We start from the raw sequence: 23,609 nt of genomic DNA, 5'->3' as shown, positions 1-23,609 counted from the left end.
GAGCACAGATATCCAAACCAGCTCCTGTGGTTGAGAGCCGAACTGCATCCTTACTTTGATTTCACTACTCTCTGAGCTACTCTCAGTGTGTTTTAGAAGCTGTAGAAAGATATTTGGTTGCTGAAGCACATCCAGTATCATCTAGTCCTTTCCTTCCCAATACCCACTCCTCTAGACTGACATCACTCTACCAAGGCAATTTGATATTTGTAGAACTCCTTCCAAGAGCCAGCCCACTGCTTGCCCCCGAACTGGGGAGTACTAAGAGGAGTCCTGAGGCAAGGTGCTGTGATATAAAGCATCTTGCCACCCGCTTCCACCAGCCATGTTCTGTCTGCACTGCATAGAAAAGCACAGATCTAGTGGTGACATCACTATAGTCTAATCACAACATTATAATAGACTAGTAAAGTGCGTAATGAAAATAGAAAGGTTTTACTTAAAAACTTAATTAGCATGTTGATGAAGGGGGAAAGGAGGAAACAACGAAGTCAAGAAATAAGCAGACTCAACTTCTGCTTGAAGCCTTTGCCCTCCGACCTTACTATTGACCCATAACTATGAAGGACAGTCTCACAGACCAATAGTGAGATATGGGAGGGTATTGCAGCAGACACTTTACAGTATGTGGGTGTACCACCTTTGCTGGCTCTTTAAATCCGATTACCATTTTTAAAGTAACAGCTTGATATTCATTACCGTCATACTGATAAAAATTCAGGCAAAAACAGCACTTTGTTGTGATCTGTTTTTAAATACATATAAAAAGATAGAGAAGGCACTGTCTATTTCCTATGATCACCATCAAATGTTTTACCAGTTAAATAGCCACACTCATCAGGGCATGGGAATAAAAAAGGGATAAAACAGCAGCTGTCTACCTGGGTACCGTTGCTTTCCCGTAAACTGATAAACGTTTCTGTTTACATGTATTTTTAACCAGTTTTATGTACGTTAAAAAAGAAAATAACAGTAACTGCGAAGGGATCAGTAGATGTAGAGAATTAAATAGAAACGTATCTCTACATTTCCTGTAGAAGTTGAGCATGGCCACACTCAATTTCACCCCCCAGACTTCCTATGGTAGAGGTAAGGTAGAAGCCAACCCAATCATTAAAATCTCATAGAAGCTTTACCTTGTTAACCACTTAAGGATCAAGACTCTTTTCTTACAAGTTAAAATCTTTTATTTTTGCTAGAGAATTATTTAGAACTCCCAAACATTATATATATTTATATATATTTTTAGACACCCTAGAGCAGGGGTGCCCAACCTTTTGAAGAGCAAGGGCCACTTAAGCAACTTGGTAACCAGTCACGGGCCACAATGAGCGGATGACAGGTCCATGTCCACCCTGCATATGCAGAGCAGACAAAGACATGGACATAGCCCACTCTACTTTATGGGCCCTCCAATCTGCCCAGATGAAAGAGGACAGATCCCCAGACAGTTTTTTTTCTTTTAGCGGATCGGATTGTAGGTATGCAGGTGTAAACAGACACAAGTCTGTTTACATTTGCCGCTCCATAGAGGTGAATGGAGGGTCTGATTGGGTCGGACCGATCATATGAAAGGGACCCAAGATTGCTTTCACACTGATGTGCTGTGGTCTACCCAGAGCAGTGCACCTCTGGCTTTTCTGTGGGTTAGCTGCACTTTGCCATAGAATTCTATTATATCCTGCAGGTGTTGTGCACTTTCTGGAAGCGCACCAAACCCGTAGGTAATAACAGAGGTCTATGGCTCAGTGCAGTTTGAACACAGCCTGGTAACCACTGCAGAAAAGATATGCCCATATATACACTGTGATTATAGTATTAAAAATACCTTTAATAAGTCTTCAATTTGGGTATCGCCAGTTGTTGCTGTTCCAGGCGGAGTGCATTTGGTATCACTCCGCCTGTGACAGGAGATGGCGCTATACAGGAAGCATCGTCTTATGTGGCTCTGCTATGCAACCGATTGCTTCCTCTACCACTGGCTTCATTCACAACACTGATGCTCTGGGATGCTGGGTCAGGAACCTGTGATTTGGGCTTGCCAACCAGCCATCCCAGAGCAGGAGGCCGCGGGCCACATCAGAGGGCTCCGCGGGCCACATCAGAGTGCTCCGCGGGCCACATCAGAGGGCTCAACGGGCCACTGGTTGGGCACCCCTGCCCTAGAGAATAAAACGGCGGTAATTGCAGTACTTTAAGTCACACCGTATTTGCTCAGTGGTCTTACAAGCGCAGTTTTTTTGGAAAGGAATACACTTTTTGAGTTAAAAAATAAGATAACAGTATCTTAAAGTTATCTTATTGCAAAATTGCGCCCACTCGTGGAATGGCGACAAACTTTGACACTTAAAAGTCTCCATTGGCGATTTTTAAAAATTTCTACAGGTTACCAGTTTTGAGTTATAGAGGAGGACTAGGGCTAGAATTATTGTTCTCGCTGTAACGATCGCGGCGATACCTCATGTGTGGTTTGAACACCGTTTTCATATGCGGGCGTGACTTACGTATGTGCTCGCTTCTGCGTGTGAGCTTAGCGGGACAGGGCGCTTTAATAAAAAAATAAAATAAAATATGACAGGACCTCTTAAATGTGAGATCTGGGGGTCAAAAAGACCTCAGATCTCAAATTTACACTAAAATGCAATAAAAAAAAAAAAGTAAAAATTCATCTTTAACCACTTCAGCCCCGGAAGGATTTACCCCCTTCATGACCAGAGCACTTTTTGCGATACGGCACAGCATCACTTTACCTGACAATTGCATGGTCATGCGACGTTGCACCCAAACAAAATTTACGTCCTTTTTTTCCTACAAATAGAGCTTTCTTTTGGTTGTATTTGACCACCTCTGCGTTTTTTTTTGTTTGTTTTTTTTGCACTATAAACAAAGAAATAGCGACAATTTTGAAAAAAAATGCAATATTTTTTACTTTTTGCTATAATAAATATCCCCCCAAAAAAATATATAAAAAAAAAACTAAATTTGTTCCTCAGTTTAGGCCAATATGTATTCTTCTACATATTTTTTGAAAAAAAAAAAAAATAAGCATACATTGATTAGTTTGCGCAAAATTGATACCATCTACAAAATAGGAAATTTATGGCATTTTTATTATAATTTTTTTTTATTAGTAATGGCAGCGATTTTTATCGTGACTGTGACATTGCGGTGGACACATCAGACACTTTTGAAACCAATTTGGACACTATTTTGGGACCATTAAGTACGCGGGACCCGCAGGCACGCCCACTAGCCCGCGATTTAAAGGGGCCGTACAGGTACAGCTGTGCCATTGTGCCGACGTACATCGTTGTGTGCTGGTCGGCAAGCGGTTAACAGCATTGGGCGGAAGTGATGTTTGAAGTCGCTTCCGCCCTACAATGCTATGGAGCCAAGCGGAGTTCATCTTTCCCTCACTCAGCATCCAAGCAGTGAGGGGAGAGGAACAGATCGGCTCCACTGCTACCGACGGCTGAGAAAAATGGCGGAGGCAACCTCAGCGTGGCAGGAGGGGCCCTCTCCCGCCATCGATAAAAGTGATTTTGCGGTGAATCCACCACAGAGACCACTTTTATCTTAAAAAGAAATGCATGGCGTTCCTGAAAATACAGTATTTAGCATAAAAGTACCAACGTACAGGTACAGCGATTTGCGTGAAGTGGTTAATGTAATTTCAAACGTCATCTTCAATACTTTAAATTTTGCAAGGTAAATGAATCCCTAGTTATCCTGCCATGAAGAGCAACAACAATTTGTCCCTGTCTCCCTAAACAATTTCCTGCATTGTCACACTATTACAGGGCTTCTAATGAAGACAACAGGTGGGTGTTTCAACAAACATTACACAGACATGGTCCACTCACCACTAGAGATGAGCTCAGGCGTGTTTGAAACCCAAATCCTGATCCCGTCAGGAAGCCGACACTGCAGACCAAAAAATGTCTCACTGCCTGTGATTAGCACTGTACAGTGTTGGCTTCCTGACGGGATCAGGCATGTGGGATTTCAAACACGCCCGAGCACATCTCTACTCACCACCATCAGGAAACCCTCCCTGCAGCCATCCCTGGAGTGCATGTAGACCAAAGGTGCCTGCTAAGAGGCCACAGAGTCATCACCATTCCCTTATTGAATACATTTTCTGAGTGTTAATGGGGAAAATATTGTGCAGTGAATAAAACCAAATGCAGGAAGGTGAATGTTCCTCCTTACAGACAGGTCTTGTATGTGTATCTGTAGTTCTCAGGATGAACACTATCTATTACAATGTTCACGATCAAACCCTCCCTCTGTGATCAGAGGAAGTTCCTCGTAGCTGCTGGGAAGCGATAAATAAAAGACATCACAGGCACTGCTGCAGCTCACATTCAAAGAGACAACAAAAGTGCACATAACCTGATATTATGCACAGACCAGGAATTGTGTCACTGCCCATGATTAGCAGTGTGCAGTGTGAGCTTCCTGGCAGGATCGGGCAGGTGGGTTGTGACTTTGATTACAAACACGCCGAAAGCCCATATCTAATATCCACCTAGGGCTTCCAATGCCACCTCTACACAGACGACACCCAGATCTATCCTTCTACTCCTCAGCTCACCCCTTTATCTCCTCATGTGTCACCAATTTACTGGAGGGACATATCAGCATGGATGTCACACCACTTCGTCAAACTCAAGCTGTCTTAAAACTGAACTCATATTTCCTCCTCCCAGATGCCCCACTTTATCACTGAGATCCATAGCACAACTAAATCTTTCCACTTTAACCTCCATAACGTTTCCAAAATTTGCCTCTTCTTAACTAACACCACCACAAAACAACAAATTCACTCCTAGGTTATCTCCCACCTTCACAACTTCAACTCTTACAGGCCTACCTCTACACAGACCTACCCACCCTCCAGTCCACCGTGAATGCTGCTGCTAGACTCAGCCACTTTATTAACCCATCTGTGGCTGCTGCCATTCTCTGCCAATCCCCCCACTAAATTCCACTAGCCCAACATATAAAAATCAAAATACTAACAACAACATACGAGAGGGTCTTCAAAAAGCTGTCTGTCTTTTATATCCTCGTAAAAAGCAATCCACGGCACTACCTCTAGCTACATCACCAAACTCTTTTCAATATATTGCACAAATCATCCACTCCTCCCAAGACCTCCTGCTCTCTAGCTCCCTCGTCACCAACTCCCATGCTTATCTCCAGGACTTCTCCAGAACCTCTCCCATCCTATGGAACTCCATACCCCATTCTGTCCCGTTATCTCCTACCCTGTCTGCCTTCCCTAAAAATGTATTTAGGTGATGCCTGAAAATGTATTTATTAAGGAAGCCTATCCTGTCTCCACCTAAAAACTGAACTTCGACCGCCTCCATCAGATCATCCCCCACAGCTATTAACGTTTGTACCACCTCTCCCTCCCTTTTTGATTGTGTGGTCCATGAGCAGAGCTTTCCTAATCCTTCTTTATTGAATATTAATGCAACTGAACTCTCTCCCTTTTTAGATTGTAAAGCTCTGCATAAAATGTTAGTGTTACATAAACCCTGTATAAGAATAATAATGATAATAATAAATAGCTCACCTGCTGCTCGGTCTTTAACTCTCTGACAGCAGAACTGATAACTTTGATGTTGGGGTATTGTCTCTCCAGTGAGCTGCTTTCCTTTTCCTCCACATCAAACTCCTCCAGAGTCCTCAACACCTGACACAGAAAGGAATATCGATTATAGGGGTGCAACTGGATAGGAATAAGCATGTATGTAAATTAGCGGCTTCTCACCTGCTTCACGTTGGTAGCAGCTTTAATGAGTGGAGCAGCGGTCAGCAGAAAGACATTGTCCTCTGTACACTGAAGTGCAAGCTAAGAACAGAGAATAACAATTAATGTGTGTGCAGATGTGACTCCACCCAGGAGAGCAGAGGGGGGAGGACTGTGTGGTGACTTCACCTAGTAGGAAAATACAGGGAGAGAAGGACAAACTGTGTTCTGACTCCACCCAGTAGGAGAGCAGATGGGGAGGGCTATAGGTGTGCTGACTCCACCCAAGAGGAGAGCAGATGGGGAAGGACTGTGTGCTGACTCCACCCAGGAGGAGTGAGGATGGGGAAGGACTGTGTGCTGACTCCACCCAGGAGGAGTGAGGATGGGGAAGGACTATAGGTGTGCTGACTACACCCAGGAGGAGAGCAGATGGGGAAGGACTGTGTGCTGACTCCACCCAGGAGGAGTGAGGATGGGAAAGGACTATAGGTGTGCTGATTCCACCCAGGAGAGCGGATGGGGAAGGACTGTGTACTGACTCCACTCAGGAGGAGGATGGGGAAGGACTGTGTGCAGACTCCATCCAGGAGGAGTGAGGATGGGGGGGAAGGACTATAGGTGTGCTGACTCCACCCAGGAGGAGAGCGGATGGGGAAGGGCAGTGTACTGACTCCACCTAGGAGGAGTGAGAATGGGGAAGGACTGTGTGCTGACTACTCCCAGGAGGAGTGAGGATGGGGAAGGACTATAGGTGTACTGACTCCACTCAGGAGGAGGATGGGGAAGGACTGTGTGCGGACTCCACCCAGGAGGAGTGAGGATGGGGGGGGGAAGGACTATAGGTGTGCTGACTCCACCCAGGAGGAGAGCGGATCGGGAAGGGCAGTGTACTGACTCCACCCAGGAGGAGTGAGGATGGGGAAGGACTGTGTGCTGACTACTCCCAGGAGGAGTGAGGATGGGGAAGGACTATAGGTGCGCTGACTCCACCCAGAGGAGAGCGGATGGGGAAGGACTATAGGTGCGCTGACTCCACCCAGAGGAGAGCGGATGGGGAAGGACTATAGGTGTGCTGACCCCACCCAGGAGGAGAGCGGACGGGGAAGGACTGTGTACTGACTCCACCCAGGAGGAGAGCAGATGGGGACAGACTATAGGTGTGCTGACTCTACCCAGAAGGAGAGCAGATGGAGAAGGACTGTGTGCTAACTCCACTTAGGAGGAAAGTGTAGGGAGAGGGAAAAACTGTTATGACTCCACCCAGTGGGAGTGTGGAGGGAGCAGGGTAGCCTGTGTTCTAACTCCACCCAGGAAGGAAACAAAGGGGGAAAGGCTGTGTTCTGACTCCACCCAGGAGGGAAGCAAAGGAGAAGGAAATGTATCCTGACTTCTTCCAGGAAAGGAGTAGAAGGGTACAAAATGTGTCCCGACTCCACCCAGGAGGGGAGCAGAGGGGGAGGGGAATATGTTCTGACTCCACCCAGGCTGGAAGCAAGGGGAAAGACTGTGTCCTGACTCCACTCGGGAAGGGGTGGCCTATTTTTTGACTCCAGAAAGAGAGTGGAAGAATGGAAATGATTTCTCTACATAATAAAGGATTAACCTCTTCATCTCTGAGCCAGAACAATCTGGCCTGTCACATACAGGTGACCCCAACTCTCATTTATTCAGCAAAAACCATGTGACTAATGCCATCACTAGAGATAGGCTCAGGGGTGTTCAGATCCTAGTCCCAACCCACCTGAGCAAACCCACCAGGAAACTGTCACTGCACACAGCCAATCATGAGCAGCCTAGTCACGGCGTGTGTATATGCAGCTGAGGGACAGGAAATGCTTTGCTGTCTGATTGGCAGTGTGCGATGAAGGCTTTCTGGTGGGATTTTTCAGGTGGGTTGGGACTGCGATCCGAACGCGCCTGAGCCTATTCCTAGCCCATCACCCTGGTCATATGGACAGCACCTGATGGGTAGACCCCCTTTAAGCTCCATGTCAATCACTATTTGAGCTTATGAAGGGTTAATGACTCCCATCCCTCATGTGACAGTGTTCAGTTCCAGTATTTGTATGGCATCCTGGGAAGCGGTCATAACAGGAATGTGCTTACTATTAGTGAGGGTGTTCTGTCAAAACAGCCAACTCATCGAAATCTACGACCACATATAATGAGTGGACATTGTTAGTTCACCTGCTAATAACCAACATGGCCACCTCCAAGGCGGTGACAACTTTTTTCCTGCTCAGCCGTTCTATCAAAACAGCCAACTTGTCGTGTACCGGAGTGTATTCGCTGCCGGTGGTGTGCCAAAACAGCCAACTCGTCTAAATCTTCAATTACTGATGCTGGATAATAACCGGAAGTGACGTGGTTGGAGAGCTCGATGAGTTGGCTGTTTTGGCAGAACAAGGGCTCAACAGAACTTGTGACAGGGCAAAGGAAGAGAGGAGAAATCCTCTCAGGGGGACACAGGAAGAGAAATCCTCTCAGGTGTCACAGACACAAATAGAATTCCCATACAACGTTCCACTCTTCCCTATTGCACCCAAATAGTCTGCTACAGCTGATCTGAAGTCCTGTGCCCTCAATGGGTCCAGTCTATATGTGGACATATCTGGAGATGAACTTTTAATAATCAAATTTTTCTCTCTCTCTGATATTGCTCTTTCTTTGTCCTGCGACACGCGCAGGCGACAGACAATAACAAACCCCCCACCCGGGGTTCTCACTTGCTCGGCACAGGTGACTCCAGCGATTCCTCCCCCCACCACCAACCACTTCGCCCTCTCAGCCGCCATTTTTCTTCCTCTTCCGGGTCACGTGTGCTGCACGGGGCGGGCACTCCTTTCTTGCGCGGTTCTAATTGGACGAGGGAGTTTCGCTTCGTCTACATGGGGACAACAGAGGCACCACGTGGACATGTGTCTGTATGGAGAAGATGCGACCTCTCCATGTCTGTGCTGTCCTCATATACTGAGCATGAACGCCAACCCCCTGACTCACACAGATATACTAGCCTTTCCTTCTCTCTCAGGTATGGAGAAGAAATCAAATGTCCCCTTCTGGGTGTGAGCTACATACTTCTATACAGAATGTGTTGTTTAACCACTTAAGACCATTTGGCTGGCCAAAGACCAGAGCGTTTTTTGCGATTCGGCACTGAGTTGCTTTAAATAACAATTGCGCAGCCATGCGACGTGGCTCCCAAACAAAATTGACATCCTTTTTTTCCACCCACAAATAGAGCTTTCTTTTGGTGGTATTTGATCACCTCTGCCTTTTTTATTTTTTTGCGCTATAAAAAAAAATGGCGAAATTTTGAAATAAACGCATTTTTTTTTACTTTTTGCTATAATAAATATCTCCAAAAAATATATGAAATTTTTTTCCCCCTCAGTTTAGGCCGATACGTATTCTTCTACATATTTTTGGTAAAAAAAAATCGCAATAAGCCTTTATTTATTGGTTTGCGCAAAAGTTATAGCGTCTACCAAATAGGGGATAGTTTTATGGCATTTTTATTATATATTTTTTTTTTTTTACTAGTAATGGCTGAGATCAGTGATTTTTATCGGGACTGCGACATTATGGCGGACACATTGGACACTTTTGGTACGATTTCGGGACCATTCACATTTATACAGCGATCAGTGCAATTAAAAATGCATTGATTACTGTGTAAATGTGACTGGCAGTGAAGGAGTTGACCACTAGGTGGTGCTGCAGTGATTACGTGTGTCCTAGGTAGGGATGAGCTCAGGCGTGTTCCCATGGTCCACTTGCAGAGCCCGCCAGGAAGTCGGCGTAGCGCTGCGCTAATCACTGGCAGTGAGACATTTCCACGATGTGCGGCTGCAAAAATCGAGCAATGTCTCACTGCCTGTGATTAGTGCAGCGCTGCGCTGACTTCCTGGCGGGCTGTGCACGTGGACCATGGGAACACGCCTGAGCTCATCCCTAGTCCCAAGGGATTCTAACGGTGGGGGGGAGGGGCTGTGTGTCACACAACACTCATCATGCTCCCGATTACAGGGAGAGCTGATCAGTGACAGTGTCATTAAGCAGAACGGTGAGATGCTTGTTTACATTAGCATTTCCCCGTTCTTCCTCTCTGTGAGACGATTGCAGGTATCTCCGCGGACATTGAGTCCATGGGACCCGCGATCGCGGAGCTCCCAGCAGGCACGCGCGCGAACCCGCAAGCCTCCTGTTAAAGGGCAACGTACAGGTATGTTAATCTGCCTGTACACCTACTTGAGTGGAAAATGATTGCTGGCAAGTGTGGGGCTGCTCCGGAGGGGAAGCACTGCCGGCAGGCAGGGTTAAAAATGGGAGCCGTTCTTCCAGCCAGGGGAAGAGAGAGAGGAGGGGAACAAGCGAGCTGGCCAGATCATCACAGAGCGGGATTGCCCACTATAACAGCTTTCATTAGAATTGCCCAATCTCGGAGCTCACCGTCACACAGTCCCACCTCCTGGCCTGATGCCTTTGATAGACAGAACACCGGTCCAATGCTGGGACATGTGACGTTATCAAAGGCTTCGGGCCAGGGGGAGGGACTGTGTGATGGTGAGCTCCTGGAAATACCGGGCAATTCAAACGAAAGCTGTTACAGCGGGCAATCTCTGATAGAGCTGCACAATTAATCGTTAAAAAATCGAGATCTCGATTCAACCCCCATGACCATGTCTACTGCAGAGTTTGCCGATTCTTTCATGTAACAAGTGGAGAGACTTATCTGCTCACTCAGCTGTCAAAAGAAAACATCTGGACAGTCTGTCAAGCTTTTAAAATGAAACATTGTAACTAACTCTTCCTTTTTAGATCAAAGGGATAAACTTCTGTGTGTAAAGAAAAAATCCAGGCAGTCTGCCAGGTTTTTAACAACCTGTAAATGCAGGAAGTTTAACCACTAAAAGTCTAAATCTTTTTCTGACACTTGTTTCTTAAGTTAAAATCAATATTTCTCTTAAGTTCACCTACTGACACAGCTCCTTTATTCTTGACCATTGGGTTGTTACGCCACCTTCAGGAGAGGACTAGGCAGAACATGTTAACATTTACAAAAAACAGAACTCTCTAGTTCCGCCCTGCGGGCCCATCGGTCCGTAGATTTTTTTCTGCAGAAGTTTGCCTTTTTGCGCAAGATTAAGATCCTGTGATCTGCTATCAACAGCCAGCTGGGTGACAGGATGGATACCCTTATCCTTGTAGTCTCCCCAGCCTGGCCAGGGAGCGTGGGCAGACCAGAGCTGCGCTCTGGGTCGGCCACGACATGCCCCCCAGGCTCCAGGGGTGGCCGGTGAGCGTAATGCTCCAGGACACACATATGACCGGGCTACTGATGTCTGCTTCACAGTGTGCCGGGCCAGCAGCCACCCTGTACTGATCGGAGAGTGGGTCTGTGATGGAATATTCCCTAGCTCGTCAGGACTGGTAAGTACAGCTCTCCCTGCCTCGGTGGGGCTGAGCAGCTGGGCATTCTGTGGGAGGTCGATTTGGGGGTCCCTCACCTCCCTCTCCTCTCTCCCTGCCCCTATCTTCCCTACCCCCCTTGTGGGGGATGCTGCATGGGCTGCTGAGCGGTGTGTGTGCCACATAGACAGGGGCCCCCTCAGGGGGCTCTCATCTTGGGTGGGGGGCTGCGCTGTTTGGCTGTGCCCTGGATGTCTGTTGTCTCTCCCCTGGGTGTCTGGAGGTCTGTGTCTGCTGATCGCTGTAGCGCTGTTTGCCGCTATTTCCTCTGCCTGTGTTTCATTATCCTTCTCTGCATACATTGTTCGGCGGCCATTTTTGGTGTGACCAGGGAGAAGCATGGTTGGTAACCATCTTTCTGTAGTTTCGTGGCCATTTTCCCTGTGATTATATCCCTTGTACTGGATGCTCAGCGGCCATTTTGTTGTAGCCTAAACATGTTTTTCATGCCTCAGCGCTGTTTCTTGAGGCTCAGCACAGCAGTGTTTTCTCTCACAAGCACTTGGGAGCTGACACATGACACGGGCACACCTAGCTGGACAGCGCAGAACTCGGACAGGATGGTGCAGCAGTAGGGTGGGACCATCACTGTCCTAAGTCCCCAACAGGTGGCAGGCAGGGTAGGGTTAGCATGGCTTCAGAAACTGGTGTTTCTTCCCCCCGAGATCCTGGCAATTGCAACCGCTTCGCCTGCAGACAGCGCAGTGCCTCTGGACGCTTGTCAGCGGTCCTTAGCACGTTCATTTACATGAATAGGGCGACCACAACAGACCTTTTTAGTTCCCAAAATGCATGGCAGTGCGTTTCCCCCTGAGGAGAGCCTTCCTAAATAATGGTCGGCTCCTCTGGTCATAGACCCCCCAGTATCCAGGTTAAACAAAAGTAACCACGATCCCGGTAGAAGAGGTTCCTGTGTTTTAGGATTCCACGGGCAGGAACCGAGGCAGTGGTCCATTCCTTATTTATGGTTGGGGGGTCAGCAATACGACCAGTACTGACCACAGCACTTGTATCTCAGACACTTACTGAATGGGCAAAACTTTGCACCGCAAAATGGAGAAGCAGCAGGCTACTCCTGTCTGCGTGGAACTAGCAGACCAGTTAGTGCATGGTCGTAAGTACCTTGGAATGTGGCTTTGGATATGTTTCCTCTCCTATCCATGGTTTCAGTGTCAGCAGTGGTGACCAGGCATTTTAAAAAAGCCTTGACGGATTTACCCTTGGTGAGCTCTTTGGAGCCTAGTTGGATGATATTATTAAGAATGTCACAGGTGGGAAGATTACCTTGCTCCCATAGGCCAGGAAGACCAAGGAGCCACGCCACAGGCAAAGGCCCTCATTTTCCGCTCAAAAGAGGCTTCTCCGTCAGTCCGAGACTTCGGCAAAATGCTCCTAGTCCAACAGGAAAAGCGTCCCTGGAACTGCAAGCCTAACATGCCTGCGGGAAAGGTGTTACCGCATGAAGGTTTGCCCCTGCCCGTCATACGGGTGGGTAGGTCGCCTTCGGGAGGTTGCAGCCCGGTGGGTCTCTCGGCTATATGGCCAGTGGGTCTGCAAACTGATTTCCTTGGCTACAAGATAGAGGTCCTCTCTTGACCAACTAACGACTCTTCCCTTCCAGCATGCCCTTACTCCCGGCTCGCTGGGAGGCCCCATGGGGGCAGTATGGGACCTGCTAAACCTCAGAGTGATAGTGTCTGTTCCGGTGTTGGAAAGTTTCCAGGGGTTCTACTCCAATCTATTTCTAGTCCCCAAAGAAGGAAGGGGTACGTCCAAGCTTGGACCTAAAAAGCCTCAATTGCTTTGTTTAAGTACAGAGGCTCAGTGTGAAATCAGTTCGCTCAGTTGTCGCTGCACTCCATCAGGGGGACTCCCTGGCATCTTTGGACATCCAGGATGCGTACCCGCACATACCCATATGTGTCAGGCATCAGAGGGTTCTGCGAAATGCAGTCGGGGAAGCCCACTACCAGTTTGTGGCTCCCCCTTTTTGGCTTGGCTTCAGCATCCCGGGCCCTTACCAAGGTATTGACTTCAATTTTGGCATTGTTGAGACAACGCGGGATCGCAATCGTAAGTTACAGGACGACCTCCTTCTGAGAGCAACTTCCGCCTCAGAATTGAAGGAGTATGTGGTGATCACCATGCAACCCTGCAGGTATTTGGGTGGCTGTTGAACCTAAAAAAGTCAGTGTTCATACCGACTCAGCGCTGGAGTGCCTAGGCTTACCACTGGACTTCATGGAAGCAAGAGTTTTCTCCCGTCAAACAAACTGCACTCTCAGAGCCGCGGTAAAACTATTGCTGAACCGCAGGTGGTTGTCGCTGCTTTCATGCATGCGAGTTCTGGGCCTCTTGGTGACCTCCTTTAAAGCGGTACTGTACACCCATTTTCCACCAGAGTCTTGCAGAAGGAGATATTGACACAATGGGACATATCTCCTTTATCCCTGGATCGGCAGATTCAGGTGACCCAGTCAGTCAGGGACTCTGCTCTGGTGACTGAGGTCTGGGAAGTCATTCCTACCTCTGCATTGGGCTGTAATCACAACAGACGCCAGCCTGACCGGCTGGGGTGGAGTACTAGGAGTACAGCCGACGCAGGGTCTCTAGTCGGGTGAGGAACCCAAGTTGCCGATCAATATGCTCGCACTCTGAGCGATCAGGCTTGCCTCTCTGTATAGTCGATGAGGGATATATATATATATATATATATATATTGTGACGGTATGCAAGGTGAGATACATGATAATAGGTACATTTCACCTTGCATTCGTTCCATTGTAAGGGACTAAACCGGAATCCGGCCCGGGTTTTGCAGCCTCTGTGGCAGGCTGGATTCCGGTCCAGATGTTCGGGTCCACTGGAGTCCACAGTCAGCTGGACTTTAAATATCTAGGAAGAGAGCACAGCAGCACTCTGGTTTTGAGACTCAGGAAGGAACCTAAGTGGGAGGAGCTCTGGCTGTTGGACTAAAAAAGGTTTGCTTTTCCGTATGTTTTGTGAGTGACTGGGACCAGCCCCTCACTGTATAGAGAAGAGACTATTTGTTTAGTTGGCGCCGGACAGCAAGGATTTAATTTACTGTTTGTTATTACTTTGCAAACCTCCTGCAAATAAACCTGGCATCCGCTAAATTTTTAACCACTTAAGCCAGGGGTTGACAAATTTGCTTGGAATCTAGGAGCCAGCTTAAAAAGTTAGGAGCCAGGTCCGTGATGGCAATCTGGACCTGTCCCTGGCCTGACATGGAGACGAGTGAGGGGAAGATAGCCCCCAGTCCCCCACCTGTCTCCAAGTCATTGCCCATAGCTCTTAGCGGGACATTTTATTTATTTAATTTTTTTCAAATGACACATTTTTTTTTAAATTGCATTTTAGTGTAAATATGAGATGTGAGGTCTCTCTGACCCCCCAGATCTCATATATAAGAGGACCTGTCATGCTTTTTTCTATTACAAGGGATTTTTACATTCCTTGTAATAGGAATAAAAGTGACACACATTTTTTTTTTTTTTAAAGAACAGTGAAAAAAATAAAAGTTAAAATAAGAATAAAAATTTTAAACGCGCCCTGTCCCGCCAAGCTTGCATGCAGAAGCGAACGCATATGAAAGCAGTGTTCAAACCACACATGTGAGGTATCGCTGCGATCGGACGAGTGAGAGCAATAATTCTAGCCCCAGACCTTCTCTGTAACTTAAAACGTTCAACCTGTAGAATTTTTTAAACGTCACCTATGGAGATTTTAAAGGGTAAAAGTTTGTCGCCATTCCATGAGCGGGCGCAATTTTGAAGCATGACATGTTGGGTATCGATTTACTCGGCGTAACATTATCTTTCACAATATAAAAAAAAATTGGGCTAACTTTACTGTTGTCTTATTTTTTTTTTATTAAATAAATTATTTTTCCCCAAAAAAGTGCACTTGTAAGTCCGCTGTGCAAATACAGTGTGACAGACAGTAATGCAACGACCACCATTTTATTCTCTAGGGTGTTAGAATAAAAAATATATATCATGTTAAGCTGGCACACCGGGGGGGTCCACGGAGACAGGATACCCCCAGCTGTGCTGCCCCAGGTGCCAGGTCGCTAAATCTAGTCGCAAATGCGACCTGGCGGCCGGGTTTTGTCGAGCCCTGACTTAAGTCCTGGACCATTTTGCTGGCCAAAGACCATAGCACTTTTTGCAATTCGGCACTGTGTTGCTTTAACTGACAATTGCGCGGTCGTGCGACGTGGCTCCCAAACAAAATTGACCTCCTTTTTTCCCACAAATAGAGCTTTCTTTTGGTGGTATTTGATCACCCCTGTGGTTTTTATTTTTTGCGCTATAAACAAAAAGAGAGCGACAATTTTGAAAAACACATAATTTTTTTACATTTTACTATAATAAATTTCCCCCAAAAATGTATAAAAAAATTTTTTTCCCTCAGTTTAGGCCGATATGTATCCTTCTACATATTTTTGTTAAAAAAAAATCACAATAAGCGTTTGGTTTGTGCAAAAGATAGCGTTTACAAAATTGGGGATAGTTCTATGTCATTTTTATTAACAATGTTTTTTTCTTACTAGTAATGGGGAGTCTTTCTAACTGTGGGGGGAGTGGCTGTGTGTGACACATCACTGATCTCTGCTCCCAATGACAGGGAGCAGAGATCAGTGAAACTGTGACTAGGCAGAACGGGGAGATGCTTGTTTACATTAGCATTTCCCCGTTCTTCCTCTCCGTGAGGCGATTGCGGGTATCCCCGCAGCGGTCGAGTCCGCGGGACCCATGACCTGACTCACGGAGGTCCCGGCCGGCGCGTACGCGATGGCAAGGCGGCAAATTTAAAGGGATGTACAAGTTCGCCCATTTGCCTGTCTGTGTCATTCTGCCGATGTACATCAGCATGCGACGGTCGGGAAGTGGTTAAGAAAGTGCCTGTTTGCTGACTGTCATTCAGAGCTAATCATATATATATATATATATATATATAATATTTATTTATTTTTTTCATGTGACAACACTGAACAAATGACAGTTTGCTACAATTTAAAGTAGTGAGTGTACAGCTTGTATAACAGTGTAAATTTGCTGTCCTCTCAAAATAACTCAACACACAGGCACTAATGTCTAAACTGCTGGCAACAAAAGTGAGTACTCCCCTACATGAAAAATGTCCAAATTGGGCCCAATTAGCCATTTTCCCTCCCCAGTGTCATGTGGCTCGTTGGTGCTACATGGTCTCAGGTGTGAATGGGGAGCAGGTGTGTTAAATTTAGTGTTATCTCTCTCACTGTCTCATACTGGTCAATGAAAGTTCAACATGGCACCTCATGGCAAATAACTCTCTGAGGATCTGAATAAAAGAGTAGCTTGCCACAGTGCAGCTTGGTCTGTGGCTGCATGAGTACTGCCAGCACTGGGGAGTTACAGTTCATTGAGGGAACCATGAATGCCAACATGTACTGTGACATACTGAAGCAGAGAGCATGATTCCCTCCCTTTGGAGACTGAGCCCTAGGGCAGTATTCCATCATGAAAACTACCCCAAACACACCTCTAAGATGACCGCTGCCTTGCTAAAGAAGCTGAGGGCAAAGGTGATGGACTGGCCAAGCACGTCTCCAGACCTAAACCCCATTGAGCGGGTATCTGTGGGGTATCCTCAAACGGAAGGTGGAATAGTGCAAGGTCTCCAACATCTACCAGCTTTGTGATGTCATCATGGAGGAGTGGAAGAGGACTCCAGTGGCAACCTGTGAAGCTCTGGTGAACTCCATGCCCAAGAGGGTTAAGGAAGTGCTGGAAAATAATGGTGGCCACACAAAATATTGACACTTTGGGTTGAATTTGGGCATTTTCAGTTTTGTTGCCAGTGGTTTAGACATTAATGGCTGTTTGTTGCGTTCTTTTGCAGTGACAACAAATTTACACTGTTATACAAGCTGTACGCTCACTACTTTACATTGTAGCAAAGTGTTATTTCTTCAGTGTTTTCACATGAAAAAATATTTACAAAGATGTGAGGGGTGTACTCACTTTTGTGAGATGCTGTATGTGTGTATATATCTGTGTATAAAAATATATATATATATATATATTCTATATCTTGCATATAGGCTGGGAAACTAGGCACTAGGACACAAGCAAACGGGTCTCTTCAGCTCCAGTCCCGAGCAGCAAGATTAAAGCGGAGGTCCACCCTAAAATGGACCTCCGCTCATCGGAATCCCCCCCCCCTCCGGCGCCACAATCGGCACCTTTCAGGGGGGAGGGGGGTGCAGTTACCTGGATAATCCAGGTAACTGCACCCACTTCCGGGCTAGCTCTCTGCGGAACGGGGCGTACGTTCCGCAGCGCCCGCCCCCTTCAGCAAGTGCCCCGCTGCCTGCTGGGAAACACACAGCTCCCAGAGGCAGCGGGGACCGTCCGGATTGCGCCGCGCGGCTCGCGCATGCGCAGTAGGGAACCGGGAAATGAAGCCGAAAGGCTCCATTTCCTAATTCCCATACCCAAGATGGCGGCGGGACCCGGCAGCCGAGCGAGCGATCGGCTTCGGGTGCCGACATCGCGGGCACGCTGGACAGGTAAGTGTCACTATTTAAAAGTCAGCAGCTGCAGTATTTGTAGCTGCTGGCTTTTTAAAAAAAAAAAAAAACGCGGAGTCCCGGTGGACTCCCGCTTTAAGCTCCTCTCAAAAGTCCAGGAGAAAATCGTGCTCATTTCTCCTCCTATTACAAAGTGTTCTTGGTTCTTGTAGTTCACATCTCTAATCACTTTCACAGTGCAGCTCTACTTCTGAACTGTATTTCCCATATCCTATGTGGTTGCCACATCCAGGAGGGAGGGAAGGTGCTGCTGTATTATCATGTCTTGTTAAAGCGGGAGTCCGCCGTTTTTTTTTTTTTTTTTTAAAGCCAGCAGCTACAAATACTGCATCTGCTGACTTTTAAAATAATGCCACTTACCTGCCCAGCGCGCCCGCGATGTCGGCACCTGAAGCCGATCTCGCGATCGTCTCTCGGGTGCTGCCGCCGCCATCTTGGGTATGGGAATCAGGAAGTGGAGCCTTTCGGCTTCATTTCCCGGTTCCCTACTGCGCATGCGCGAGTCGCGCTGCGCAATGAGGATGGTCCCCGCTGTCTCTGGGATCCGTGTGTTTCCCAGCAGGCAGCGGGGGACCTTCAGAAAGGGGTGTAGATTCTGCGGAAAGGGGCGTACCTTCTGCAGAATCTACGCCGGAAGTGGGTGCAGATACCTGTACTGTACAGGTACCTGCACCCCCCTCCCCCCTGAAAGGTGCCAATTGTGGCGCCGGAGGGGGGGAGGGTTCCAATGAGCGGAAGGCCCACTTTAGGGTGATCCTCCGCTTTAGCTCTCACAGGCTTACCGCTCTGCAGAGGCAGTAGGGAGGGGGAAGAAATCACACACACACACAGCGTGCAGGACAGCCACAGGGGAAGAAGAGAGAGACCAGGCATGAGGCGCAACGCCTTCTCCAGCAGCACCAACTTCCAAATTCTAAGTTTCCAAGTTCTGAATTCCAATATCCAAATGTGAAATCCCACATTTTAAATTCTGAGTTCCGAATCCCAAATCCCGAGTTCCAACTTCCGTGTTAATTCCAAATTCCAAGTTCGGAATTCCGAGTTCGGAATTCCGAGTTCGGAATTCCGAGTTCGGAATTCCGAGTTCGGAATTCCGAGTTCGGAATTCCGAGTTCGGAATTCCGAGTTCGGAATTCCGAGTTCGGAATTCCGAGTTCGGAATTCCGAGTTCTAAATTCTAAGTTCCAAATTCTATATTCCCAGTTGAATATGTTACCAACATAAAAAATGGATTCAGAAAACAGATGGATTAAAAGCAGCTTAGTTCAGACAGTGAATAAATGAATGCTTAAGCAGTCTGGAGAAAACATAAATACCCCAAAAACAGAAACTAACATCATTCAAACACACACTCAATCAACCTCTCAGCACACACTACCCCGCAACAGCAGTATATTTCCAGAAACCCACAGGCAGTAGATTTAAACATTGTAAACATTTAAAGGAATCTCTATCCATTTGTGAAGGCGTATATCAAGTATTGATCAATAAAGTCCCTTTTCAATTGTTTTGACTTTTGAAAAAAGATAATGCATATAAACATAGTAGTCAGATGCAGTGCCCACCGTATTGCCATGAATGCAGAACCCACCGTATTGCCATGAATGCAGCACCCACCGTATTGCCATGTCTGCAGCACCCACTGTATTGCCATGAATGAAACACCCACTCCATTGCCATGACTGCAGCACCCACTCCATTGCCATGACTGCAGCACCCACTCCATTGCCATGACTGCAGCACCCACCGTATTGCCATGAATGCAGCACCCACCGTATTGCCATGAATGCAGCACCCACCGTATTGCCATGAATGCAGCACCCACCGTATTGCCATGACTGCAGCACCCGCCCCATTGCCATGACTGCAGCACCCGCCCCATTGCCATGACTGCAGCACCCGCCCCATTGCCATGACTGCAGAACCCGCCCCATTGCCATGACTGCAGCACCCACTGTATTGCCATGAATGCAGCACCCACTGTATTGCCATGAATGCAGCACCCACAGACCCACTCCATCCCTCAGGGCATTCGACATGCCAAATACCTACAGTAGCAGCTGCAGGATTCATCTTTTAACCCCTTACATGCTCTCCCTAACTGCTGCTGACCTGCGGCTGCTCCAGCCTGAGATGGCTCCCTCACAGGCTCACACACACCTCTTTTTTTTGTTCTCCAGTCCATCGATCACTCGCTCACTGTATGAGTGATCCACTGGCCAGCCCCTCCGCAACACATGACCACATTCGCCCAATCACAGGGCGCCAGCTGGCGCAACATGGCGGCTGGATCGTAGGGGACACACAGTGACACAAACTGGTGCGGGATCCCCCCCATGTTGCGCCCAGTGCCACGGCCTACCAATTTGTGCCCCCCCCAGGCCTTCGCCCCTGGCGGGCGCCGGTCTCGCCAACCGCTTGGTATGCTCCTGATTGAACCATGTAGAAGTAGAACTTATGATTCACTCAGAATGGCACACTCACGTCATCTGGTGGCCAGTAAAAGGAGAGAAGAGTCCATGTAGAACAAATCAGTCCATTCAATCCAAGGCGAAGGTAATGACTTGTCCCGTTGACAAAGCACATCCTACCTAACTAAATATGCCATGGTCCTTTGAGTCCCAAAGTTCAATAGGCATTTTACTTGCAGTGCAGCAACTTGGTCAATAACTTTCCAGCAAACTTCTGGAATGGTATGCATGGCTACATTTAGCATGCACCTTTAGCCACACAAACATGCAAGGGACTGTAATCACAAAGAACTTTTCCTCTTCCAAAACAACAAAGTCCCCTTGCACATTAACAGATCTCAGCCTGTCTTTAGCCCAGCCAGGGACAGATCGCGTTTCTGCACATATGAAGAACATGACATACTGATAATCCAAGGCAGCATATCAGCATCTCTCTGTGAAGAGTGAGGCATACTGGCAATTCCAAGGTACAGGCCAGTATGTAATTTTCTTTTTTTCTTAGAGCACCCCCACACCAACTACTAGTATCAGGAACACAGTCCAACAATGACAGCGCAAGCAGGATTGTCCCCACATCGACTTCTTTCAACTGTAGAGCAACTTCCGGTGGAACTGAAACCGACAAACTGAGCATGGCTCTGGGTTCCACTTTCACTGGGTTCAACATTCAACATCTTTTCCATTTCTTTACCAATAATAACGAGGGTCAATAACAGTTGAGCCAATAGTAGTGATATAGTGTTGCACATCCTCCTGGTTGGGCCGTCGGATGACAACATGGTCTGAGTTAATGTAGCGGTCGTAGTCCCAGGTTTGTAGAACATTTGTATAATTTCCAACATGTCTAGGTGACAACTTCTTTAGATCACAATGGATAGGACTTTTCAAACACTTACGAATAGCAACATCAATCCACTGCACCCGTTTACATTGAATTTCAGCTTCCAAACTTTCAGGCACATAAGGGTATAGATATTCATATTCCTCAACTACTTTTCGCATAACAACTCCTTGCAATTTAACCTGGTGTCTGGCAATGGTGTCAGGTTTTCGGGATATCTGGATGAAGAACACTCTGGCAGCAAAGCTTTAGGGGTTCTAGCCCGGTGTGCCCACTGCTCTCCCTCCAATGAACTTGCAAGTCATATGGCCGGTGATGCAGCAGCTGACAATTCAGGTTTAAGGCTGAAAGTTTTAACAGCAGAGGGAACTTCCTCCCCCTCAAGCTCACATGGTTGTTTAAGATCGCTGTCAGACATGGAGTCTGAAAATAGTTCTGATATTCGATCGGACAAGATATCAGAGTCTGATTCAGTAGAACACTCTTTGGCTGGGAATAGGTTGCGTTTCACACTGATACCAACAGACTGTCCAAACACTACTCCTTTAGTGGCCTCAGGTCTCACAATCCCCACGGGCATGCTCCCCTAACCCACATCAGGCTTACCAGGTTCAGTTGTCTTCTCCCCAGGAGGTTCCATCATCAGGGCATGTAGGTGGGCCTGACCGCCGCCCCGGGAGATAACTGGAATACTTGACTTCGGAGCAGCTACTATTGTTGAAGGAGCAGCAACTTCAGTAAGCCGAGAGACAGCAGCAGGGTTTTCAGGAGCTTCCTGAGCCAAAATGGCGACATTCTTGTCCCAGTTCATCTGTAGCGCCCGTGGAGGTAGGGCCAGCGAAACCACCTCCAGTAGTGATTCTCCGCAGTGCCCGCAGATAATCCAGGTCCAAAGTTTATAGCTAGGCTGGAACACTTGGCACATACCAGCCCAATCGCTTCATAGCCTCCTGCAGTGTAGAACACAAGGCTACCTTTCATACCGCACTCTGGTATCAATAATGACACTCTTCGGCCCACTCAGGCCAGGGCTGATGCCCGGAAAATAAATTTCCCAGTCCACCATATCCTCCTCTGGGTAGCAGTGTCGCGGCACGTGTATCAGCAGTGGTGGTACGCTCGGCGGCGGCGTCTTCTCCTCCTCTGCAGAGCAATGGCTCCTCCCCCTGCCAAGGGATTGGTTCACACGATCTTCTGTAACTTCAGTGCCCCCCTCTTGTCTCCAGCAGTATATCAAAACTATAATGGAGTCTGCCTTAACCCCTGTAGTACTGGTGTAAAATGACAAAGACCAGGATGACACTCTCCCAAGAGCAAAAAGACACTTAAGTTCTTCCCCACAAAGTTTACAAGAATAATAACACAGTCTCTGAGAAATAAAGATGTTACTTGCCACTTTCCCACGGAGCTAGATAAAATCCTTGTGTAGTTGCAGTCCGTTGCCAGGGGCGACCACAGCAAAATGATGTTGAGCACCACGATGGGTGTCAAAATGTAGGGGTCTCCCCGACTTCCAAGGGCCTAATGGTGACCCCCAGAGCCAGGGAGAACTGACATTCCTCCTCAGGGTGCAGGTTACTAGGCATAATGGGTATGGTGCAAGGTGAAAAGATTGGGTGCCAGTCACTTTTTGTAAAAATTAACAAAGTGTTTTATTTCTCTTAACAGGAACATTGTGAAGAGAGGGTTTAGGGCACAGGACACCCTTAGGCAAATGCAATAGCAATTAAGGCAATCTCTGCAGACAAAAATAGAACTAGGCAGACAGCAATACAGAACGAGGGCCTTTAAGCTGAATGCAGCAATCTGTATCTTGTAGCAACCGCTGTCTTCTAGCAACAAATTCTCTCACAGTATCCTACTGTAGATCTTCCAGTTTAACTCACAGCAACCCACTGCAGATCTTCCAGCTCAACTCACAGTATCCCACTGTAGATCCTTAAGCTCAGCTCACCATCTTTCATTAGACCTCTTGGACACTCAGCCACCCACTGGATTCCTGAGCTTCACCCACAGCTAACCACTGTAATTTATCTTCAAGATTTACTTACAGCTACCCACCGTACTCCTTCAAGCTTTACTCACAGCTACCCGTTGCTTTTCCAGATGAATCTCTACTGAAGCTTTCCCACTACTTAATTGTCCCTGGCTAGTGAAGCGTTTTCTCTGGTACTCCTTCAGAACTTCATCCCTTCCAAACTGGTCTCTGGTAACTGCTTCTCCTTCACCTCCGACCACCAACAGGCTCCCTTCAGGCCGAGCCTCTAACACACGTGGTTCCTCCCCAGGCTTTAGGCTTAACCTTGGCTGCTCCTCCTTTGTGGAACCCTGAACTGCTGGATAGGTCTTAAGTGGACCTAGCAGCCAGCATGCCTCCTGGATAGGCTTCAGGCCTAGCAACCAGGAGCTTCTCATACACACACCCACCCAGGCCGCAGCCTCGGGCAGAAAGAACCCTGA

General features: G+C 47.5%; 1 protein-coding gene across 1 annotated transcript in view; it reads right to left on the bottom strand.

Annotated features, from left to right (window-relative positions):
• The window catches only part of PYROXD1 (pyridine nucleotide-disulphide oxidoreductase domain 1), a 34,375-nt gene extending 25,757 nt beyond the window's left edge, over positions 1 to 8,618 (bottom strand). The window contains exons 1-3 of the mRNA XM_077468683.1: positions 8,494 to 8,618; positions 5,786 to 5,866; positions 5,588 to 5,707 (exon numbers count right to left, since the gene is read on the bottom strand). Coding sequence (XP_077324809.1) covers positions 5,588 to 5,707; positions 5,786 to 5,866; positions 8,494 to 8,562 — 270 coding nt within the window. The 5' untranslated portion in view covers positions 8,563 to 8,618. The remainder of the gene's footprint in view (positions 1 to 5,587; positions 5,708 to 5,785; positions 5,867 to 8,493) is intronic.
• Positions 8,619 to 23,609: the final 14,991 nt, after the last annotated feature.

Source organism: Lithobates pipiens, unplaced genomic scaffold, assembly GCF_037356315.1.
Source record: "Lithobates pipiens isolate NorthernLeopardFrog02 unplaced genomic scaffold, aLitPip1_a1.2 Scaffold_8, whole genome shotgun sequence".
NCBI lineage: Eukaryota > Metazoa > Chordata > Amphibia > Anura > Ranidae > Lithobates > Lithobates pipiens.
This window is presented reverse-complemented; position numbering and strand designations above follow the sequence as displayed.